The sequence below is a fragment of the Phaethon aethereus genome, assembly GCF_964289735.1.
Source record: "Phaethon aethereus genome assembly, chromosome: 2".
NCBI lineage: Eukaryota > Metazoa > Chordata > Aves > Phaethontiformes > Phaethontidae > Phaethon > Phaethon aethereus.
The window spans coordinates 78,389,331-78,409,353 of NC_138582.1; the positions used below are offsets into that span (position 1 = coordinate 78,389,331).

The 20,023-nt window shown below is 41.3% G+C and overlaps 1 protein-coding gene across 1 annotated transcript in view; it reads left to right on the top strand.

Moving 5' to 3' along the window:
• Positions 1-403: 403 nt before the first annotated feature.
• Positions 404-20,023, top strand: part of GRB10 (growth factor receptor bound protein 10) — a gene marked incomplete at its 3' end in the record, with an annotated part of 110,190 nt that continues 90,570 nt past the window's right edge. The window contains exon 1 of the mRNA XM_082015274.1: positions 404-472. Coding sequence (XP_081871400.1) covers positions 422-472 — 51 coding nt within the window. The 5' untranslated portion in view covers positions 404-421. The remainder of the gene's footprint in view (positions 473-20,023) is intronic.

Here is a 20,023-nt window from a genome sequence, read left to right on the forward strand (position 1 = left end):
CTTAATTAACTCCCAGACTTCAGTGTTTTCTTTCCACAATTGAAACCATAGCCTCAGTTGGTGAGAGCTGGTCTTCAAATGGTTAGGGTTAGGGTCTAGGTGTGAAGAGAGGCTTTCTTTTTTGCCTGGACTGTGGAAGCAAAGGAGAAGCCATCCAGCCTGAGAATAGTTATGTTGGGCTTTTGAATGAAATACCAGGTTGAATGTATTTTCTAGGCTGCAGACAGCAAATGTGCAGATTCGCTACATCAAGTTGATGCAAATCCTCATCACCTCATCTTGCTCTTCTCTGTCTTCCCCCTCCAACTGTTTTCAATAATAAGTTGATGAAATGTCTTCAGTATGGTTTCTGACAGTTTGTTTGTACTCTGCAGGTCCTGTGAAGCAGTAGATGTAATTTGAAGAAAATTTGAAGGAACAAATGGCTTTAGCTGGCTGCCCAGACTCCTTTTTACATCTTCCTTATCGGATAGTAAGTTATGAAACTGCATGTTCCTGTCAGCTTGTAGCATCATATTGCTGTGTGCCAGTGATTGATTGTGCATTCAAACTTTTCATCAAACTGCTAATAGCTGTCTGGCAATTCTCTGGGTTTTGCTAATGTTTGGGAACAGAGCCTCTGTTACCATTCTGCACTCAAGGCCTGCTGCTGAAAAACCTGGGTTGCTAATATATACTGATTAAGTTTTGATATCAGTCCTCAAAATAGCCAGTTCATACTTGGGAGAAGGCACTTGTTTCCAGAAACAAAAAAGGCAAGCTATGACACCAGTGAAATGCCTTGCACCAAAAAGTATCAATGTTTGCTGAATGCTATATTTGTAGGAACAAAGGCAGAGATTTTTACACTTAGTTAGATCCTAAGATCCTAGACTTGTCGAGTCATTGTGCTGTATCTAAGCAGCCAATATGGCATATTGCAAAGAATATATTAGGAAAAAACCCAGCTCAATTCAGAGGTGCTAGGCAAAAATGCACTTAGACGTTCTTTTTTTTTTTTTTTTTTGAAGCAGTTGTGGTTGGCATAATGCATGCTTTGTATTTTTTATGGAACTGCAGATTTGTTATTTTGGGCATGACCTGTTTTTTGCCCTTTTTTCTCTTGTTTTCATAGTGTGTTTACTACCCTAAGGATTCAGTTATGATTTTTGGGCCCTGCAGATACACAAATAATTAAACAGAGTATCATATGACATTGAAACCTTTTTCTCTTTCTCCCAAGAGGAACATTACTACTAGTGATTATTACAGTCATGCTACTTATTTGAAAGAAAAGCAAAATCCCAAAACCAACAACAAAAATCCCCAGCAAACCTCTGTAGGGTATTTTAGTTTCATAAAGTGACAACTTAAAATATTTTTCCCCAACATGAAACTTCAAATTAGCTAAAAGACTAATATTAGTATATGCTGAGTTGTCAGTTGAATGTACCTGAATGCTTTTCCTGATAACAGGAAAAACATAACAGTTCCTTTATAACTGCTTTTGCAGCTATAAAAATAGAATGAGCTTTGAGATACTGTGTGTCCTGAAAATCTGTTACTATACTTGGATCTATGTTTTTAAAAGAATATGTGAATAGCTGTGCCTGGACTTCATAATTTTGATGCGCTGTGAAATTATGCTTCCAGTTCATGTAGAGCATAATCTGAGTCATCATGTGAAGCTGAGGGAGAGGAGAGCTATGTAAGAGAAACTTGACATTGTAGGCAGTCATTTTTGAGCTGCAAATTCTTTACTAGTTGTCAGACTTTCTCATGAAAGTGTCTTTAGTGGTTCATAAGCAGTAAGAACGTGAATTTTCCTTGGTAATTCCTCTTGCTCTTACAAACCCTGTAGATCATCTGCTTTAGTCTGGGGCAGTCAACAGACCAGAAGTGTCAGAGCAACAGGGGCAACTTAAAACAGTGGGAAAGTGACTCCCTGTTAATTATTTTTGGTCATATCTTACTGTGTGTTAACTCTCCAAAGTGCTTGTAACCAGTTTAAAGATTAGCTTTGGAAGCTCATTCACAACTACTGTGCCTTCTGTCAGAAGTGAACTTTGCATTAAAAAAAAAAAAAAACGGAACATCTGTTTTTCCACCCCTACTAAATCTGACTTAGAAGCTTTCATCAACTTGTCTTTCAAAGTTGGCTACAGTGCCAGTATTGTGTTGGTAAAGGGCTGAAAGAAGGTTAAACTAAATATGCTCTAGATTAGAGTGTGAAGAAGTATTCTATTTTTTTCAGTACGTTTTCTGACTTAATATGAAGGAAAGGCTATAGAGAACATTCCTCCAGAGTCCCCAAGGTTGGGACCTTAATGCTGTAACTTCAGTGTTTAGAATAAATCACCACATTGAAGTTTGGGATTATATTCAAAGACAGCAAGAGAAATGAGAACCTGGAAAAGTGAATATCCACTACAGACTATCCTTTAGGATGCCTTGTTGCCACACACACACCCTCTTCCTTTTTTCTGTTTTTTGGGGAGACAGGCAAGGTATAGATCTCTGACTTTCTTACTGGGCTCTTTATTTGCAGTGTTTGCTGCTTTCAGAAGCTTTTGGGTCTTGCTTAAGAGTCCCTTTTTTTTTTTTTTTTTTTTTAATTGGTAACTTTCTCAGGAGTTAGCACACAAACCAGTCACACTGGGTGCATTCTCCTAAAAACAATCTCTAGCTTTGTGGAAAAAATCAGTACTACCTTTTGGTGGCTTTCAGGAGTCCTTTCCAAATTCTTGAACTCTTCAATAAAAATCCAGCAGTGAGAATTGGCAGTGTTTGTCTTCTGTTCCTGGAAATTCAGAACATAGTCCCAGAATTTCTCAGAAAAAATGGGATGATTTACTGTGTTTCCGTTCTTGTGCAATCTGTAGTCACAACAGTATTTATGCGCAGTGACTTGAACTCTTGGGGAAGATTTAGTTGTTTAACTCTTTGGTGCATGAATTGTGTGAGTTTCAGCGACATAAATAACAAAAGGATGGGTTTTTTTTTCCTCAGTTTCTGATGATAAAATTCTGGGCATGCAGGAATGTTCTGTTCATCTTCTATTTTCTGCCTTCCATTTGTTTTCTCATAACCAAGATGCAAGCATGACTTTATTAATAATTAATGCAGTTTGTTTTCAGAGAGCTGAATTCTTATTAGAGAAAGGACATGTTCATATCATACTCGTTGTCTAACTTGGCATAAAATGCAGTACAAGCACTTGGTCACAAAATTGGGAGAAAATGGGAATTGCTTTCTCCTACATGTACAGAGCTGTGGATTTCAGGATTGCTAATAGTCCTGTTGACTAGATAAGAGCAGAATATTGCACATCATACTCGAGAAGCTTTGTGCACTTCAAGAGTAGGGAAGTAAACACCTAAGAGACTTAATCAGTTAGAGGCCAGTTACTGTAATAAAAGCCTCCTTTAATGATGTCAGATTTGTGGAATTGAAGATGTACTGCTGTTACTGCAACAGTCAACACTACTTTGCCTTCAGCAGGAGGAAGAGCTTCTCCAGGTTTTAGTGTGGCAGCTTTGATCCTTGCTTTCCATAAAACGATACAGTAAGTTAGACTCTTTTGGACATCATCTGATCCAAGTCCAGGGCATATTGAGGTTGTACTAGTTTTCCTAGGGTGCTTTGTCTTGGTGAGTGTGGGTTTTCGGGAGACTTGCTTTTTACATTTTCAGAGATTGTTTGCTTTGATGGGGTGGTTAGAGAGGGTTTCAGTTTTAGCAAAAAAAAAAAAAATTTCTTATTCAGAGTTACCTTGGTGGATGCTATAATCCTTATGCCTATGAAATCCAGATGCCTTCTATGTGACTTAGTTTTATCTCTGCCACTTTGGAATTGAACAGTCTGATTGTCAGGACCTATGTTTTGGCCCTCGTTGTCTGCCTGACAGTGTTTGAAAATCTTTGTTCACTTAGGTATTGACAGTTGTCTGTCAAGACTAGGGAGGTCTTTCTTACGATTTGTGGTGGGTTGACCCTGGCTGGAGGCCAGGTGCCCACCAAAGCTGCTCTGTCACTGCCTTCCTCAGCTGGGCAGGGCAGGAAAATACAAGGAAAGGCTCGTGGGTCGAGGTAAGGGCAGGGACATCACTCAGCAATTACTGTTACGGGCAAAACAGACTTGACTTGGGGAAATTAATTTAATTTATTACCAATTAAAATCGGAGTAGGATAAAGAGAACTAAAACCAAATCTTAAAACCCGTTCCCCCCACCCCTCCCTTCTTCCCGGGCTCAGCTTCACTCCCCATTTCTCTCCCTCCTCCCCCCAAGCGGCGCAGGGGGACGGGGAATGGGGGTTGTGGTCAGTGCATCACACGCTGTCTCTGCCGCTCCTTCCTCCTCAGGGGAGGCTCCTCACACTCTGCCCTCACACGTTCTCACTCCTCTTTTCTGATTGCAGTTGCCCAGTTCTTTTTTTTTCCCCTTCCTTAACCCTGTCACCCCAGAGGCGCTGCCACCGTCGCTGATGGGCTCGGCCTTGGCCAGCGGTGGGTCCCTCTTGGAGCCGCTGGGCACTGGCTCTGTCGGACGCAGGGGAAGCTTCTGGCAGCTCCTCACAGAAGCCACCCCGGCAGCCCCCCTCTACCAAAACCTTGCCATGCAAACCCAATACACGATTTTTAAGATTCAAAATAAACGGTGTCTTAATTTATTCTCATTAGGCTTAAATGTGCAAGGATGCTTCTTGTATAGAATGTGGCCCAGAGTTTGGGTTTTTCATGCTAATGGGGCAATATGGATGGACCAAAGTGCACAAGCAGGCTTTCAAAGTCCTTGGGCATAGCTGAGTGAAAAAACACCGGAGGCATTATTGCATTGCATCATTCATCTACATATTGTATGAAGAAATGAAGCTGAAATGTTGCTACTGCCAATGCAGAAAGTCATCAGATTTGTAAAATGCGGTGTCAGTCAACAGATACTTTGTTGTTGACAATGCTTTTAACAGTTTACATGTATGTGGTGTAGAGGGTTGATGGACTGCAGCAGACATAAAGTACAAAGCAGCGAGAACATTAGTTAATGTTTTTACAAGACGTTGCCTCCAATATGAAGCTATGAAATCTGTCTCCCTGAGTGCAGACTGCAAATGTGTTTTACAGATAGGATTGGTTGACGCTGCTTGGTAGCTTTTGTTAAGAGCAACCCGAGCTGGATTTCTAGCCTCTGTCCATCTTTCTTGGAAAGAAATCTGTTTAAAAAATTGTCCCAAAAGCGGTTGTTTTCACTAACATTGAAATAGAAGTGGGGTGCTTACCTCTTTAAGAGGCTATTGGAAGTGTACTTGCCCCCACTTTCCTCAGAACATTGTATATGAAGCAAAAAACCAAAGAAATTTCTATCTCACACTAAGCTTTTATACAATTGATTAGTTTCCCTTCTTACAAGAAATACTTGTTAATTACTTCTTGTGCTGTACCAGTTTACCTTTCTACAATTTCAGTTGAAAGTCTGTACTTAAGTGTTTGCACTTAGACTTTTGTAGTCTAATTCACAGAGAAGTTGGTTGGCAAAACATGAAGTCTATTTTGGAGGTGAATGTGAGCAAGAAATTTCAAATGGCTGGGTCCATATTTTTCAGTCATGTAAGATTTTTCAACCCACCAAAAAAAAAAAAAAAAGACTCAAGGAACTCTAATGGTCATGGAAATCATGGAAATGATTTACTACTTACCTTACTACTAACAGTGATGAGGAAAAAATGTAAATATTGCAAATTGAGTGAGGAAATTACAAGTAACGAAGCTTAATTTTGCATCTTCCTGTTAATGGTTTCATGGTCAGGCTTGAACGGTAGACTGAACCTATCTTCTAATGTTGTTATGTCATTATATACAAGCAGTCTCTAAAATTTGTCCCTTGATTTAGCTCTAGTTTTCGTAAATATTTAAATCTACAGTTTACTATGTTTTTACTTAAGAGAAGGCTGAAGGGGGATCTTATGAATGTATACAAATACCTGAAGGGTGAGTGCAAAGGGGACAGAGCCAGGCTCTTTTAAGGAGTGTCCAGTGACAGGACAAGAGCAACGGGCACAAACTGAAACACAGGAGGTTCCCTCTGAACATCAGGCAACACTATTTGACTGTCAGGGTGCCTGAGAGAGGTGATGGAATCTCCATCCTTGGAAATACTCCAAAGCCATCTGAACAAGTTGCCTGGTCCCAGGCAACTGGCTGTAGGTAGCCCTGCTTGAACAGGGGGGTGGACCAGGTGACCTCCAGAGGTCCTTTCCAACTTCGATCAGTGATCCTGTGAAAATCAAAAGCAATGGATATCTTTTAGGTACTGACTTGTGTGCAACTTTTAAGATGCCACTTCCAGATTGTAAAAATACCCACGTTGATAAAAACAGACCATTTTCTGGTGTTTTCTCACAAAACGTCACGTAGACCATTCTGAAGTAATGGTAACAATCAGTTTAGCAGACTATAGCACCAAACTAAATCCTGTATGGTTTTTTCTTATGAATGGAATCTTTTTCAAATGAGTAAATATTTAACAAGCTGTTTACCAACTGGTTATTTTGGAGAACTACCAGTATGAGTTTTCATGTTAGTAACAGCTCTCACTTAACGGAAGAGAGAAGTTGACGTACCAGTCCTAAGACAGCTTTATACTTCAAATGTCTATGTAAATATAAGAGAATAGAAACCTGAAATGTAAGAGAATGGAAGTATTATTTTTAAAACTAGCTTTTTTATAGTCAACTGAAATTATGTTAGTGATAGTTGGGGGGGTGGTTTTTTTAATGAATCTTCCTCCTACAGATGTTCTGTGCTCTATGTATAATAACCACTGGAGAAGATTTTTTTTTTTTCCTAAGTGGAAGATAAGATTGCTGTGCATTTGGAGCTGTCACTGTGCAAGAAGCTGCTGTGGCTCAGATAATTCTTGCTGTTGCCATCCATGCCAGTTGGCTCAGACAGGCCTTTTCTATCCTTGGAAAAGACTGGAGATATAATGTTGTCTTATACTTAAGTATTTCCAATAAATATGTCTAGATACAGACCTTGTGAAAAGTTATGCCCAGTAGATTTTCTTGCCCTACACAATACAAAGGGAGGCTGATCAAAGGAAGGACAGTATTTCATAGCACGTATGATTTCTTTTTTTAAGTTAAAAAAAGGGGAAAAAACACCCCAAACAACAACCCCACAAACAAAACCCTGTAATTCTGCATGAAGTTGTTTAAGTGTGATCAGCTCTGAGAGGAGATCTTTTTCTGTTTCTAAAGAGAAACTGTGGGTACAGTTTCCAAACGATATTGTTAATGTAATGTCTTATGGCAGGGATCATTTTGTTTTTACGCTTGCAGACCATCTAGTCGTGATGCTGCAGCTGAGTCCTGAACTGAGGCTGCTGATTCCAAGAAGAATAGGTAGCCTAAACTCAGCATGGCTTCAGTGGCAGATGTGCCATTTACTATATAAAGCTAGGGATGAATATGTCAACTCTACCTGGCACTAGCTATGACTGAAAAGGATCTTCACCTGCTTCTTTTGCACCCTGTAAGAATTTTTATTTCAGTTTCTAATATAATGCAGTCTGAAATACTCTTTCAAAAATTCTCCGTAGGTTCCCACAAAACTCTGCCTTTTTTCAGGTACATTTCTAGTGCGGCAGGTACGTTCCTTTCTTGGAGTTGTGGTATGGAGAGCGTGGCATAGGACAAGGACTTTTTTCTTGATGAATTGGCTTTGATTTTTCAGGATGGAATTTTACCAAATTGATCAGCGTTCAGGAATCCCTCATGTAGAAAGGGCCAAACTATTGGTATTAATGGCCTTTTATGCTAGATAGTATTGATATTTTAATCTGAGGCATTAAGATACAGTGTTTTTTCTTTCTGGTTTTGAAAGAACAAGCAATGAAAGGTAGAACACAAATGCCCAGCAAAGCTCTCAGGCTTTACTGCTATTTTAAGATAGCTTTGGCTTGCGTATGGGTAAGACTAGTGTGCATATTTGAAATTCTAGCCTCTACAATGAAAAGACAAGCCCTCGGAAACAGCCAGTGGTTTTGGAGCATGCTTGTCCTTTGCAAGCTGAATGTTAAACAATGACTTAAGACTCTACTACACATTGGCTGTAGCTCTTGATGTCTTACCGACTGGCTCCATTTTTTGACATAATTTTGGCAAGTGGGGGAACCTGGCAATCCTTCATAGTAGAGGTCTTAGCTCCAATAAAGCGCTTTCGTTATTAGCACAAGTAAATAGTTGTCCATTTGTGCTTCATTAATGCATATTAGTCATACAGTAAATACTGTCATGCTGGCAAGTTCCCCAGCATACTGAATACTTCTGCACAGTTCAGGAGGGGGTTTCTGGCAAAGTGGTGTTGGCACCTTTCTTGAAGAAGTTCTTGAAGCTGTTAGTGTAGGAGAGTGACAGCCCACATGAGTTTTTGTAAAACTGATACCTCAGTGGAGGCAAAGAAGTATTTTTGATGAATTTTATGCTGTTGCAGTAGGTCCTTCTCGAGTTTGCAGTTAACTTTTCTATAGTCTTCAGCTATATCTGAGGCAGATTGTTTTGGGCTGTGGGGAATACAAATGAGGTGCCTACTTTTCTAATGAAAATAGTTAGATAATCTAAAATCCTGTAAGACTGTCCAGTATTGTAAAATTTTAACTACATATTTAAAAGACCTAGCATGTGCAACAGTACAAGGAGATCAAAAGGCAGCACAATGATCCATGGTCTGTGTAAGTGTTGTGGTTTCTTGAGAGGTAAGACCTTTAATATAAGCAGTATAAAATTGTGCACTGAAATGTCAGGTATGACTTGTTCTTTGGAACAGTCAGTGTAGATTTACCAGGTGGGGTTTTTTTTGTTGTTTTTTTTTTTTTTTTGTCCTTTGTGTGCCTGGCAATGAGGAGGACTTGTTCCATAATCTTGCCAGAAACAGGGGAAGGCTGACCAGCTTCTTGTTCCTTGTATCCTCATTCTTGCCCATTTTGAAGATCAATGTGATTTTTGCCTCTGCAGTCATCAGGACCCTCCTGTGATCAGTGACCTATTTTTTGAAGATAAGAGGGAGCAGCCTTGCAGTGGGCCAGCTTCCTTAGCACCTTCTAATGCATCCCATCTGGTCCCAGGGACTCGGGTCTAGGTAGCTTGTGTGATCCATAACCTTCCTTTGTTGTGAGTAATGGTTCAGTCCCCCAGATGCTGACACTATGAATGAACTTTACTAGGAAAAACTGAGGCAAAGAAATCATTTGTGTCCTTAGCTGATGGGTCCCGTGCACAGCTGAGCATTAACTAGACTAGTATTAGCCATCTTTTTGCCCTTGCTTACCTATAGAAGCATTCCTTGTTTTTTCTCGGCATCCTTTGCTTGCTGCAGCTCTTCTGCTTGGGCAGTATCTTGGTATTCTTTCTGTGTAGCCTCTGCCTGCTTTGACCTTCTTTGCATTTCAGCATTTGAGCTAAGGTGGGACTTGCCTATCCATGCACCCTGGCTTTCTGCCATTCCCCTGTGACTTTTTGCATGCCAAAATGGACCATTCTTGAGCTTTGAGGAGGCTGTCCTGGGAGATCAGCTTGTTGTCCTGGGCCCACCGGTCCTTCAGAGCAGCCTCCCATGGGAACCTGGTGAGCAGATCCTTGAGCAAGCCAAAAATCTGTTTTCCCACAGTCCAGGACTGTAATTCTGCTACTAGTCCTGCTTTGCTTACTAATGTTACCTTCATGTCAGCATGGTATCAGGCTGCCAGCAACCTCTACCTTCCCAGCTGGTGGTTCTTTGTCCATGAGTTGGCTTTGCTAGCTTGTTGGTCAAGCAGAGTGCTTCCCTGGTTGACTCACTGATCATTTGTGATGTGAAGTTACCTTCAACACTGCCACTTGGTTGAGTGAAGCCCTTTAGTCCTGCACAGTCCTTCTGTGTGCTCTTACCCTGTTACCCCTCTGCATGTCCTCCTTCTTCCAGAGGCCCTCTCTTGGACTTATCCTTCCTTGACTAGCAGGGAAGCTGGAACCCCTTGCTAAGCCAGGAGTGGTTGCCATAGTCACACCAGCATGACCACTTGTCATGACCTGTTGTAAAGATTTCTGCAGAAGGTAACTCTAGGAACATATGTTACATACACCTTCTTCAGTGGTTCATGTGTTATTTGTACTTGTTAGATCACTTCAGGTAGTCTCTTGAATGCAGCAGATACCCATTTATTAAAGCAAGTTACAGCATGTTTACCTGCCTACACATGCACACTTAATTTATGTGAATTTTTTTTTCCTTTTTAAATTCATGACAGACTCAGAATTTTTCTAACCAAATATTTGAGGTAGTTACCTTAAGCCTTTTGTAGCTGGAGGCACTTGCAGAGCCTGTTCTCTAAGGTGGATGTGAATTAAGACTGCAGAGTGCCCATTTCTCTACTTCTGACCATACAGAAGCATAGGGAGGTGTGTTGTAAGTTTGATGGGAGGGAAGCCTTCCTACATAAGTGCTGATGATATTTCTGCATTTTTTTTTTTTTCTGACATGAGCAAATGGTTAACCAAGTGTGCTAAAGATGTTCTGAAAAAGGCATCTCTTGCGATTTTGTTTTTTCTGGAGTCCTTTATGTCCTCAAAATTACGACAAACTGCTGGCTGTTGAACATGAATTGGCTGGATGGTTTAGTTGCAAACCATAACTGCTATGCTGGATGAGAGCAGGTTGGAAAAATAGTTCTCTGACAGCATATCTTTTAGAGCATGACTTGCCCTGAAGATTAAAATAAACCCAAACCCGCAAGACCAGAAACTTCTCATCAACTGTCCCACTAGTATCTTCTGGAACAGGGATATTGACACAGTAGCATCCTTTATTAGGATGCAAGATTGCACATATGCTGTCAGTACTGTGGTGGTGTGCTAATGAACTCCCAGGTAATTTGCAAGTTTATTTTCCTGTTTTAGCTAGATGTAATGGTCTTCAGTTCAACTATATCCCAAAGGTGGCTTGTTCCTTTCACCCGCAGCTTGCTTCTGAAGCCTAGTTCAAAGTTCTTCTCTTTTCTTCCTTATCCTACAATTCTTTTTTTTTTTTTAATCTCTGGTTTAATCTCAGCAGGAATCTTTTTCTACTACCTTTATTCAGTAGATCTGCATTTTTGTGTTAGAAAGAATAGCTCAAAACTAGAGGAAGCAGCATAGTAAATACCGATTGTGCTGTAAAAGGTACCACCGTGAACCCCAGAGTTGGTCACCATCTCAGCTGAAGAGTGGTGGCTGCTCATGTGCAAGCTCCTGGCCCCTTGAACTGCAAAGTAAACAAGTCGCTCTTCCTTCCACTCCCCCCCCTCCATCTTCAGCAGTGCTTTCAGGGAAAGGAAGAGAAAGGTGTTTTAAAGCCACTTCAACACTGATTGAACAGAAGCTCATGCTCTGAATGCACCCTATCTTCCTCCGAGTGAACAGTAGAAGTCCATTTGCAGAAACATTCTTGTGGTTAGTAGCTGTAGCATTTTGGTGTTGCTAAAGCCAACACAATCAGATGTTGTGCGTATTGCAGCATTATAACTGTGGGATTTCTTGAACTTTTTTTCTGACTGGCCGTATTTGCAATCTCTGTTGAAATCTCTCCCTCTTTGGAGACCCTGTACCTGGGCCGGTCTTGGTTGGGGTGGTTTGGTTCTTTTGTTTCATGTGCTACCTCAGTAATTTTTGGCACACCAGACCTTCCTTCAGTAGCATACTGGTAATTATGAAAACTCTTTGATCTGTTGAGGCCTTAATGGCGCCCAGTATTCAGAGGATGTGTGCAGAACTAAAGCGACTGCTGCTGCTAACCACATTGAAGCGTTGCAGTGTATGTTCTGACGTGCTGCGGGTAACTTTGTTGGATGTGTCCAGTAGGTGTTAGCCAGAAGTGGGGAGAAGCTGTGCAAAACAAGTGGTCACTTGACAACACTTATGCTGTGAACAACTAGTTATGAAACAAAAACAAAACCTTTCAAGCATGAAGAGGTGATTGACATGCTAGCTTTTAGCAAGCAAGCTTTTTTCCCCGAGTGCCAGTTTGTGCAAAAACTAAAGATTTACGCTTTGCATTGGGTTTGCCTGGGACAGCTTGTAACTTTACATGTAATCTGTTACTATTTAAATGCAGATTGCTGAACTTGTGCAATTTTTCTTCCTTTAGCGAATGTTAAGTCAATCGAGATTTTCTTATCAGAAAATCTTGATGTAGAATAACTGGTAGGGCTACCTGCAATTAGCTCACTTTCCTCAAGGAGGAGAAAACAACAGCCACTACATTGGGATAATAAATCTATATGTTTATATATATATATATCTAATACTGGAACAAGTGTAGCAATTAAGCACACTTCATATTGTACCTAGATTTTTGAAAATCAGACAGAGATAGGTAAAGTTCTCTGGCTAAAAAGTACGTTTTAGCTGCTTGGATTTTACTACAGTCAAACTACTGTAGAAAATACTTCAAGTTTCTTTCATTTTGAGAAATGGGGATAAGACACTGGTGCACTGAACTATCCAGAACAACCCTTGTGTTAGTCTTAGCTTAATTTTTGTTTTGTTTTCTTTCCAGCTGTTGTGAATTGACAATTTGTGCCAAGGCAGCACTGCAGCATAGTTTCTATTAGAAATACTATCCAACCGTTACTAACACTTGGGTGCAGTGACTTTATGAAGTGTCATAGAGCATCACTGTGAGGATTTTTTTTTTATTATTATTATTTTTAGGAAAACTGTTTTCAACATCATTGGGAAAGGTGTGATGATGTGACTTCCTTAAGGTCAAATGAGATTCACACATGATTAATGAAAGAAATACAGAAATACAGGCATCTTGTTCTTTGGTAATAGTGTGTTTTTTTTTTTTTGTGGGCTTGCAAAGTAACATATTACTGCAGTGTAAGCAGTGCAAAAGAACTTTAAGTACCCATACATAGTAGACTATTTCTTACAGTTCATTTTCTTTACAGAAATTAACTGATTTGCTCTGAGAGAGTGGAACCCTGCTGTTTGGTTAGGGGAGAGCACAATGGTCTGTTCTAATACAAGATCTGATGCTGGGTTGATTGTTGTGGCATGATTGTTGTGCTTTAGAGATGTGTCTGTAATTACTATGGTGTTTTTTTAATAGGTTATGGAGCTGTCAACTGAGGTGTATAAATCTTTACCCTATATGTGGGATTCTTAAATATCTTCTTTTTTGGTAAGGCTTGCTATTCTGGAGATGTGTAAAGAGTTCTGTATCTAACTGAAGGCAACTCGCTTGAACTACAAATGTCCTTGCCTGAGGTGGACAATTAGTTCTGGGGCAGATTGTACCATATAACAGGTAAGTGGTTCTTTATCTAAGCAGAAAGGTGTGTAGTCAATATAATTAGGATCATAGGTTTGATCAGGTGGGACAGCCATTTCTAGACCTAGCTAATTACTTATCTAGTGCCAAGGATCACTCTTCAGGGAAGGAGGGGAGGGGTATCAAGCACATGTTAAATTGCAGCAATTGAGCAAATTGACCAGTAAGTAGAGAGATAAGGTCCATATCTCTGATAGTTGAAGCAAGTAAGGATAGCAAAGTAGTCTTGTATGAAGTTGTTCAACATGACACTTGAAATTCATCAGATTTTCAGTTTGAAGACCTGAAGAACAATTTCATTAGCAATCTGAGAGTTACTTTGCTTGCTGGCATCCGGTGAATTTTAATGGTCTGTGTGAGCACAGTGGCTTTTGCCCCATGGGAGGTTTATCGTTTTATCAGTTCTGTTGAGAGCTGTGAAGAATCATCTTCACCTATCGGCCCAGTCAAACCCTCAGTTTGAACCTGAACCATCAAGAAGACAAAAGGGGATAGAACTATTGTCTTCCCACATTCAGGTGGGATAAATTCCTTTGCTCTGTGTTTCCTGCTGCTTTCATTCCTTTGTTAGAGTTTCATCAGTCCTGAGTTTTCAGGGCTGTGTAGCTATAAGGGGTCACACACTTAAATGTAATTTAGGTTATCTGGCTGTGGCTGCCGCATCCCAAGCGTAGAGATTTGAGTATCTATTCTTAAAGAGAGTGCACTTGTATGGAAATAGTAGTTCCTGCAGCCTAGGTGGCATTTTCCCTTTTCTCCTCTCGCCCCTGGCCTGAGACACACAGTTGTGTTGCTGCAGTGCTGGATCCGAGTCCACCAGGTCATCCTTTCAAGCACAGAGTTGTCCAAGGTTAATGCAGGGCACCGCCCGCCTGTGCTGGGACAGACTGTCCAAGGCAGGTCGCAGAACGTCTCCTGTCCACTTTGGTGCAAGGGTGCTGTCACAACCTGACTCCCGACGCCAGTGTTCTTGGAAGCAGCTGGCCAGCAGTGCTGCTATAACCGGAGCTCTAGTAGATTTGATGCCAACTAGAACAGATGAGCTGCCTTGTATTTCACAGGTCTGAGCACGGGGAGGGCAGTGGGTTGAAAAGGATCAAATATCCTGTACCTTCTTTCTGTGTGTTACAACATCCCCCAAAAGAACATGTGAAGATTTTTTTTTAATTTTTTTTTTTTTAATGCAAGCTAAAAGAAAAAATTTTGAAGACACTTTCTCAGAATGGACAGGTGTGTTAGCAGGTGTGTGACACGCTGAAATTTTCCATAGCACCTGGGTACAAATATTCCCATTATATTTCTTGTCATCTTCCTGATGAGGAAGGAATATAGTGTGACCATGCAGTTCAGAAACTTGACAAGACATAGAAAGTGACACTGGTAAGGATTCTTGAATAGGCTGAAGGTTTTACGAGCAACACATCATTACGGGTTTCATTACTCCCTTAGATTCCATGACTGCCATCCACTATAGTAATTAACATGTATGGATCCCTAAGTTCGTTAGAGCCTTGGTATGCTTTTAACTCAATTTAAGTAGTGTAGTCTATTAAAGTATCAGTTCTTTGATAAGAGAATGATGCAAAATCTCACTGAAAAGCCTCTTTAAAGAGAAGAAGAATACAACATTAGTTTACTTTGTACTTTCTCAGGGTAACAAAACTCAGTTTTTCTGTTTAATTCTTATTGGTAAATACAGTTCTCACAGAAAACAGAGTTTTCAGGGACTTTATTGGTGGAGTCAGTATTGATCACAACCGAAGAGCTTGGAACGTGCAGTAAATGAGGATTTTGGTAGCTTTGTCAGTGGCAGTCTCTTGCCAGTGAGACTGACTTGCTTTGCAGGTAAGGCTAGCTTGGAGTTAAGTAGAAGCTAAAGATACGTTATCAGGTTCTATGGGCACCAGCAGAAGAAACAGAATTTCCATATAGGCATGTAATTTTTTACTGTGAAGAATTTCCTAATATAAACATCACTTATTTGTGGTGTTTTGTTAGAAATGAAAAGCAGTTTATGCTTTAAAAAAAGAAGCAAAAAGACTTTTTATCAGAAAATAACTGCTTCATTTTTGTAAGTGCTTTCTAGCTGAGATAGCTCTAAGAAGTGATCGCTTTCACAGAGAACCTTCTGCATTTGTTTCTTCTCTATATTTCAAGACTTTATTTTAGCTGTAAACTATGTAAACTGTCTCTTAACAGCCATGGTGGTTTTAGTCTCATTAAAAATAGAACAAAGCTTTTTGCATTTCTAAGCCTGTCAGTTGGATTCCCTCCTTGGTAGCTGATTAAAAGACAGCAACCATGATGCACTGGATTTTCTTCTACCATAATAAATGGCAGTCTGGTCCAAAAAGTGCACACTGTGGAACATACTATCCATTTTCTCTGTGCAGAGTATTGGGAGACAGCTAAATTCTTTCAGGAGCAGTTGGTTTATACTGAGAGAGGACTGCATCTAGTAAGAGAGATTTAATTTGACGTAGTTCTTGCCAAATTCTGGGTTCAGTAGTGTTGAAAACGCTGCTAATGCCAGTTTTGCAAAGACCAGCCTAAAGAAGTTGAATCTGTAATGCTAGTGTGCATGCGTGCTATAAAAGTGCGCTGCTGAAGCTGTCGGCTAGCATGGTATGCTTTCTCCTGCCTGACTGGAGAAAACCCTTTCAGGAATAAACTGCTGCTACCAGATACTGCTGGAGATTGCTAATCATGGTCCAGCGCTTCCAAGATTAGATTTATTTGTTTGTTTATTTCCTGAGGGACTGAAGAGCCACTTTAAAAAAAAAAAAAAAAAAGGCAGCTGGTTAGTAGGCAACAGTAGTTTTTAGCAGTATATTGTATAACTATATCAGTCTCTGTATTTAAGAAAGCTTTTTTTTCTCGGTGTAGGAGAAGCAGCACTTCCTTGACTTGAGGGAATGCACTACAGGGTTTTTGTGTTGACAACAGGGCCCAAACCCCCAATTTTTTTTTCTGAATTGAAAGACTTTCTCAGTTGGTTATTGAAACCCGGGTGGGGGTCAGAAGAGAAGTTCCTCTGTGGTCAGACTGGCAAGCCCTTCGGCCTTCCCCTGTATCATGGGATGTAACATAATTCCTGTGATTCATTTAACGAATTCCCTGCCGCTGCAGAGACATAGACCACGGACACAGGTCTGTCTTGTCTGTCAGTCTCTCTCATTTTCTTTCTTTCTTTCTTTCCTTGCTAATTCCTGGTATGTTGTGTTTCTGGTAGCTGTTGTGTATGTTGCGTGGTGGGCTGGTAGGTCTGCTGAGGGTTGTAGGAATGTGTGGATAGCAACAGGTCTGTGCGCCCTGGCAGGTTATCGCATGTTTTTGGTGATTTGCAGTGCCGGGGATCGGCGGTGCTGCGGTGTGTCAGGAGGAATGTGCCGCTGCCTTTGCGACTCCCGTAATCGCAAACTGGGCTTAGTTTGTTCCTGGTCTCCAGGGTTATTGCTCTCAGTCTTGACAGCCAGTACCGTAAAACCAGAAGGATTCCTGCAGTTAGTGACTTTGCTACTTCAGGAGAGAGAGAGACCATCTTTTGACAAAGCTAAGTGGCTTTATTTTAAGCCCTTGTTTGTACAAGCTCTCTTAGCAATGGGAATGCTAAAATTCTAGGTTCACAGTTACTCTGTTGACTTACTGAGCCTTTCACTTGGCTCTTACCTAGTCAAATGACTATAGTTAAGAGACAGGAAACCTAGTTACAGGTCTTTAATTACGTAATATGTGGGTTGTCTGAGAATGCGCAAGTTTTTTGCCTGGTGTGCAAAGCCTGTTTTTTCTTTATTTCTGTGACATGTTAAGCACTGGGCCAGGGAAGATGTGATTGGAGCTCTAGGAGAAGACAGTAAAAAAATGGGAACTGTGTCTGAGTAAACTTGAAATAATTTGCTAAGCAGTGACTTTGGACAAACCCAGGAGCCTTGCTCTTCCCTCACGACTGTACTTGGGACAAATTTCCGCAAGCGCTGGGGTGTCAGCAGGTTGAAAAACGTTGTACCAAACAGCTATCTGGTAGGGGACTGTGCTGCTGTATTTAGCCACTAAGGAGCCCAGTGATTTGAAACTTCTAAGAAAGGAGCATCATATGCATTACTAATTGATCTAGACTGTGGAGTTTGGCTTAGAGCTTGAACATCGGTCTGGATCTGTCAGGTGGATTTCTTCCTATAATAGACTATGTGTTTGCCTTCACAGGGCTAACCGTAAAATTAAGGACGGAACAGAAATTCTGTGGATGGCTGCAGATACCAGTAAGCTATAGCAAAGTTCACTTAGATGAATAGCCGGCTACTCAGCACTTAGTGTGATTGAGTCTATTCTTCTTGTATGTTTGATGCTTTAAGTAAACCAAAGCCACAAAATCATGGCATAAAGAAGCAGCATAGCTTAGAAAACAATGGAGAAAGTTACTTTGCATACATGCAAATAGTCTTTTGTTTGCGAAGTGAAGAATCATACGAAGCGGTCCTCAGAAGAAATGCTGCCTAATCTGTTTATTGCCTAAGGAAACTCCAGAAACGCGTTAAGAATGGCAGTACTGGGTCAGATAAAGAAATGTTCATCTCCCTCTGTATCCTGCGTCCAAGAGTAACAAGTTGCAGATGCAAAGAGGGAGTATAATTTCTCAAAGAATCCCCTTCCTGCTTCTGGAGCCTGGAAGCTGCATCTGGTCTTTCACAGCCCTTGATGGACACCTGTCCAGTGAATTTTAATACTTGCTCATTTTGGAAACCACTTATGCTTGAACACTTTGCAGTGGTTTCCTCAGCCTGCGTGAGCAGAAGGTACTTCATTCTGCTTTACACAAGTTGCCTGAACAGAGTAAAGCTAAGGTGGCTCAAGGAAGGACCTGGTTAATTTTCTTCTCATGCTCGACTAGTTTCAAGACATCTACCTCGGTGCGATAAAGTAGCACCGCCAGGTAGGCGGCGAGCTCCCGGCACGGCAGGAGAGCCTCTGTGCAAACTGAGGTGTGTCTGCCTTGAGAGTCTCCTAAACCACAGTGGGACCCGTCGGCACGTCTGACTTGACTTTCTGTTGTGCTGGATGGTGTACAAACATCAGCAGTATGTCATGATCTTAATTTGTCGCTGTGGGACTGCTGGCATGAGTATGCGTGACTCTTGCTCAATTGAACCTTTTGTTCAGGGGCACGGCTGTGTGGGTTTGCAGACAGCTACAGTAAATCCAAAACCAGGGACTGTCGTCTTGGTGGTCTGGATGTCCTTGGCCTGGCCATGCTCCCAGCAGCTTCCGAGAAGCTGTGCTGCCACTTGTAGCCTTCCTTCATCTCATAAACTTCCAGTGACTGCCGAAGTTAGAAAAAGTTGAAGCCTTCAGTAAAAGGGGATTTCCAGACCTCTGTAGAAAGCTACTTTCTCTGTGCTAATGTCAGGTCCCTTTCTTTGCAAAGAAAGAGGGAGGAGAAAAGTAGAGATGATACTTTATTATTTGTACTTTTGGATCTGCTTCCTCCCTTCTCTAAGCCCTATTTACCTGTAAGATTATCCCGAATGACCTACTGTATAACCTTTGCTGAAGGAACCAGGATGAGAGAAGCAGCAACAGAGTAGTAGCAACACACTGGCCAGCCTAATGCTGTCTCTTGCTGATAAATACTTGTTGGAGCTAAACTGCAGGTGGGAACAGTAGCACTTGGAGCCGAAGAAATGATTAAAGAGCACGTGTACAGACAGCAGAGCTGCTGTAGTATATGGCTGTCTGATTCTCTGATTAAAATGCCAGATTTAATGTTTTCTTTGATAACTGAAATGCTTATCATGCAAGTGCAAACAGCAGCAAACGTTGTATGTCATAGTTGAAGGAGTGCAACTTGAAAGGCTTGGTTATAGATTGAAAAATAAATCCAGATTGTCCTGGTTACTGATATGTAGAGATAACACTGTCTATGAGTGGACTTTGGCTCTTAATGTGATGTAAGCATATTGCATTTTGCGTCGTGCAACGCAGGTTTGCAGAAGGACACTGAAATCTAACCTGTAACGACGGTGTGTTTGGCTATAAGAAATGCTAATGTTTTAAAGGACTCTGTAGAAAATAAACCCTGCTTCAGATCCTTCTAGCACTCTTGCTAGTCACTCGATTAAATCATCCTTGGCCGCAGATGCTGACAGAAAAAACAGTACATGCAAACAAGTCAGCGAGGGCTAATGCTCAGCTAGCTTCTAAAAATACTACAATGGCTGGATGGTACAGTAAGTTAAGTAACATGCTTTAATTTCATATTGAGAGCATTTATTGGAAGAGGAGGGAGAGCTGGGGATTAAAACACGGAGCAAACACATGACTTACGGGGAGCCCGGTTCCAGCGGCAGCGGGGGGGTGGTGATGAGCCGAAGCAGGTGCCCACCTTGCTGAGGGCCTCGGCCCCGAGCTGGAGCCCGACAGGGAGGCTGCTGGCAGAGCGCAATTATATAACTTTTATTTGTTACCCCCCCACACATTTTCTTCTTTTAACCTTGTTCCAGCATCTGTCTGATCTCTGCTGCAGCTGGCCAAGTGCCACTGTTTGTCTGTGCACAACGGACACGAACAGATTCTGGAGGGTCATGTGAAACTACCCGGAGCTCTTTAAATCGCGCCGCCCTTACCTTTTCTCCTCCGCTGCCCACATTGCCTTAACAGGTGTGGCTTTGTTTATGCACGTCTGTCACCTTACTTGAGCACC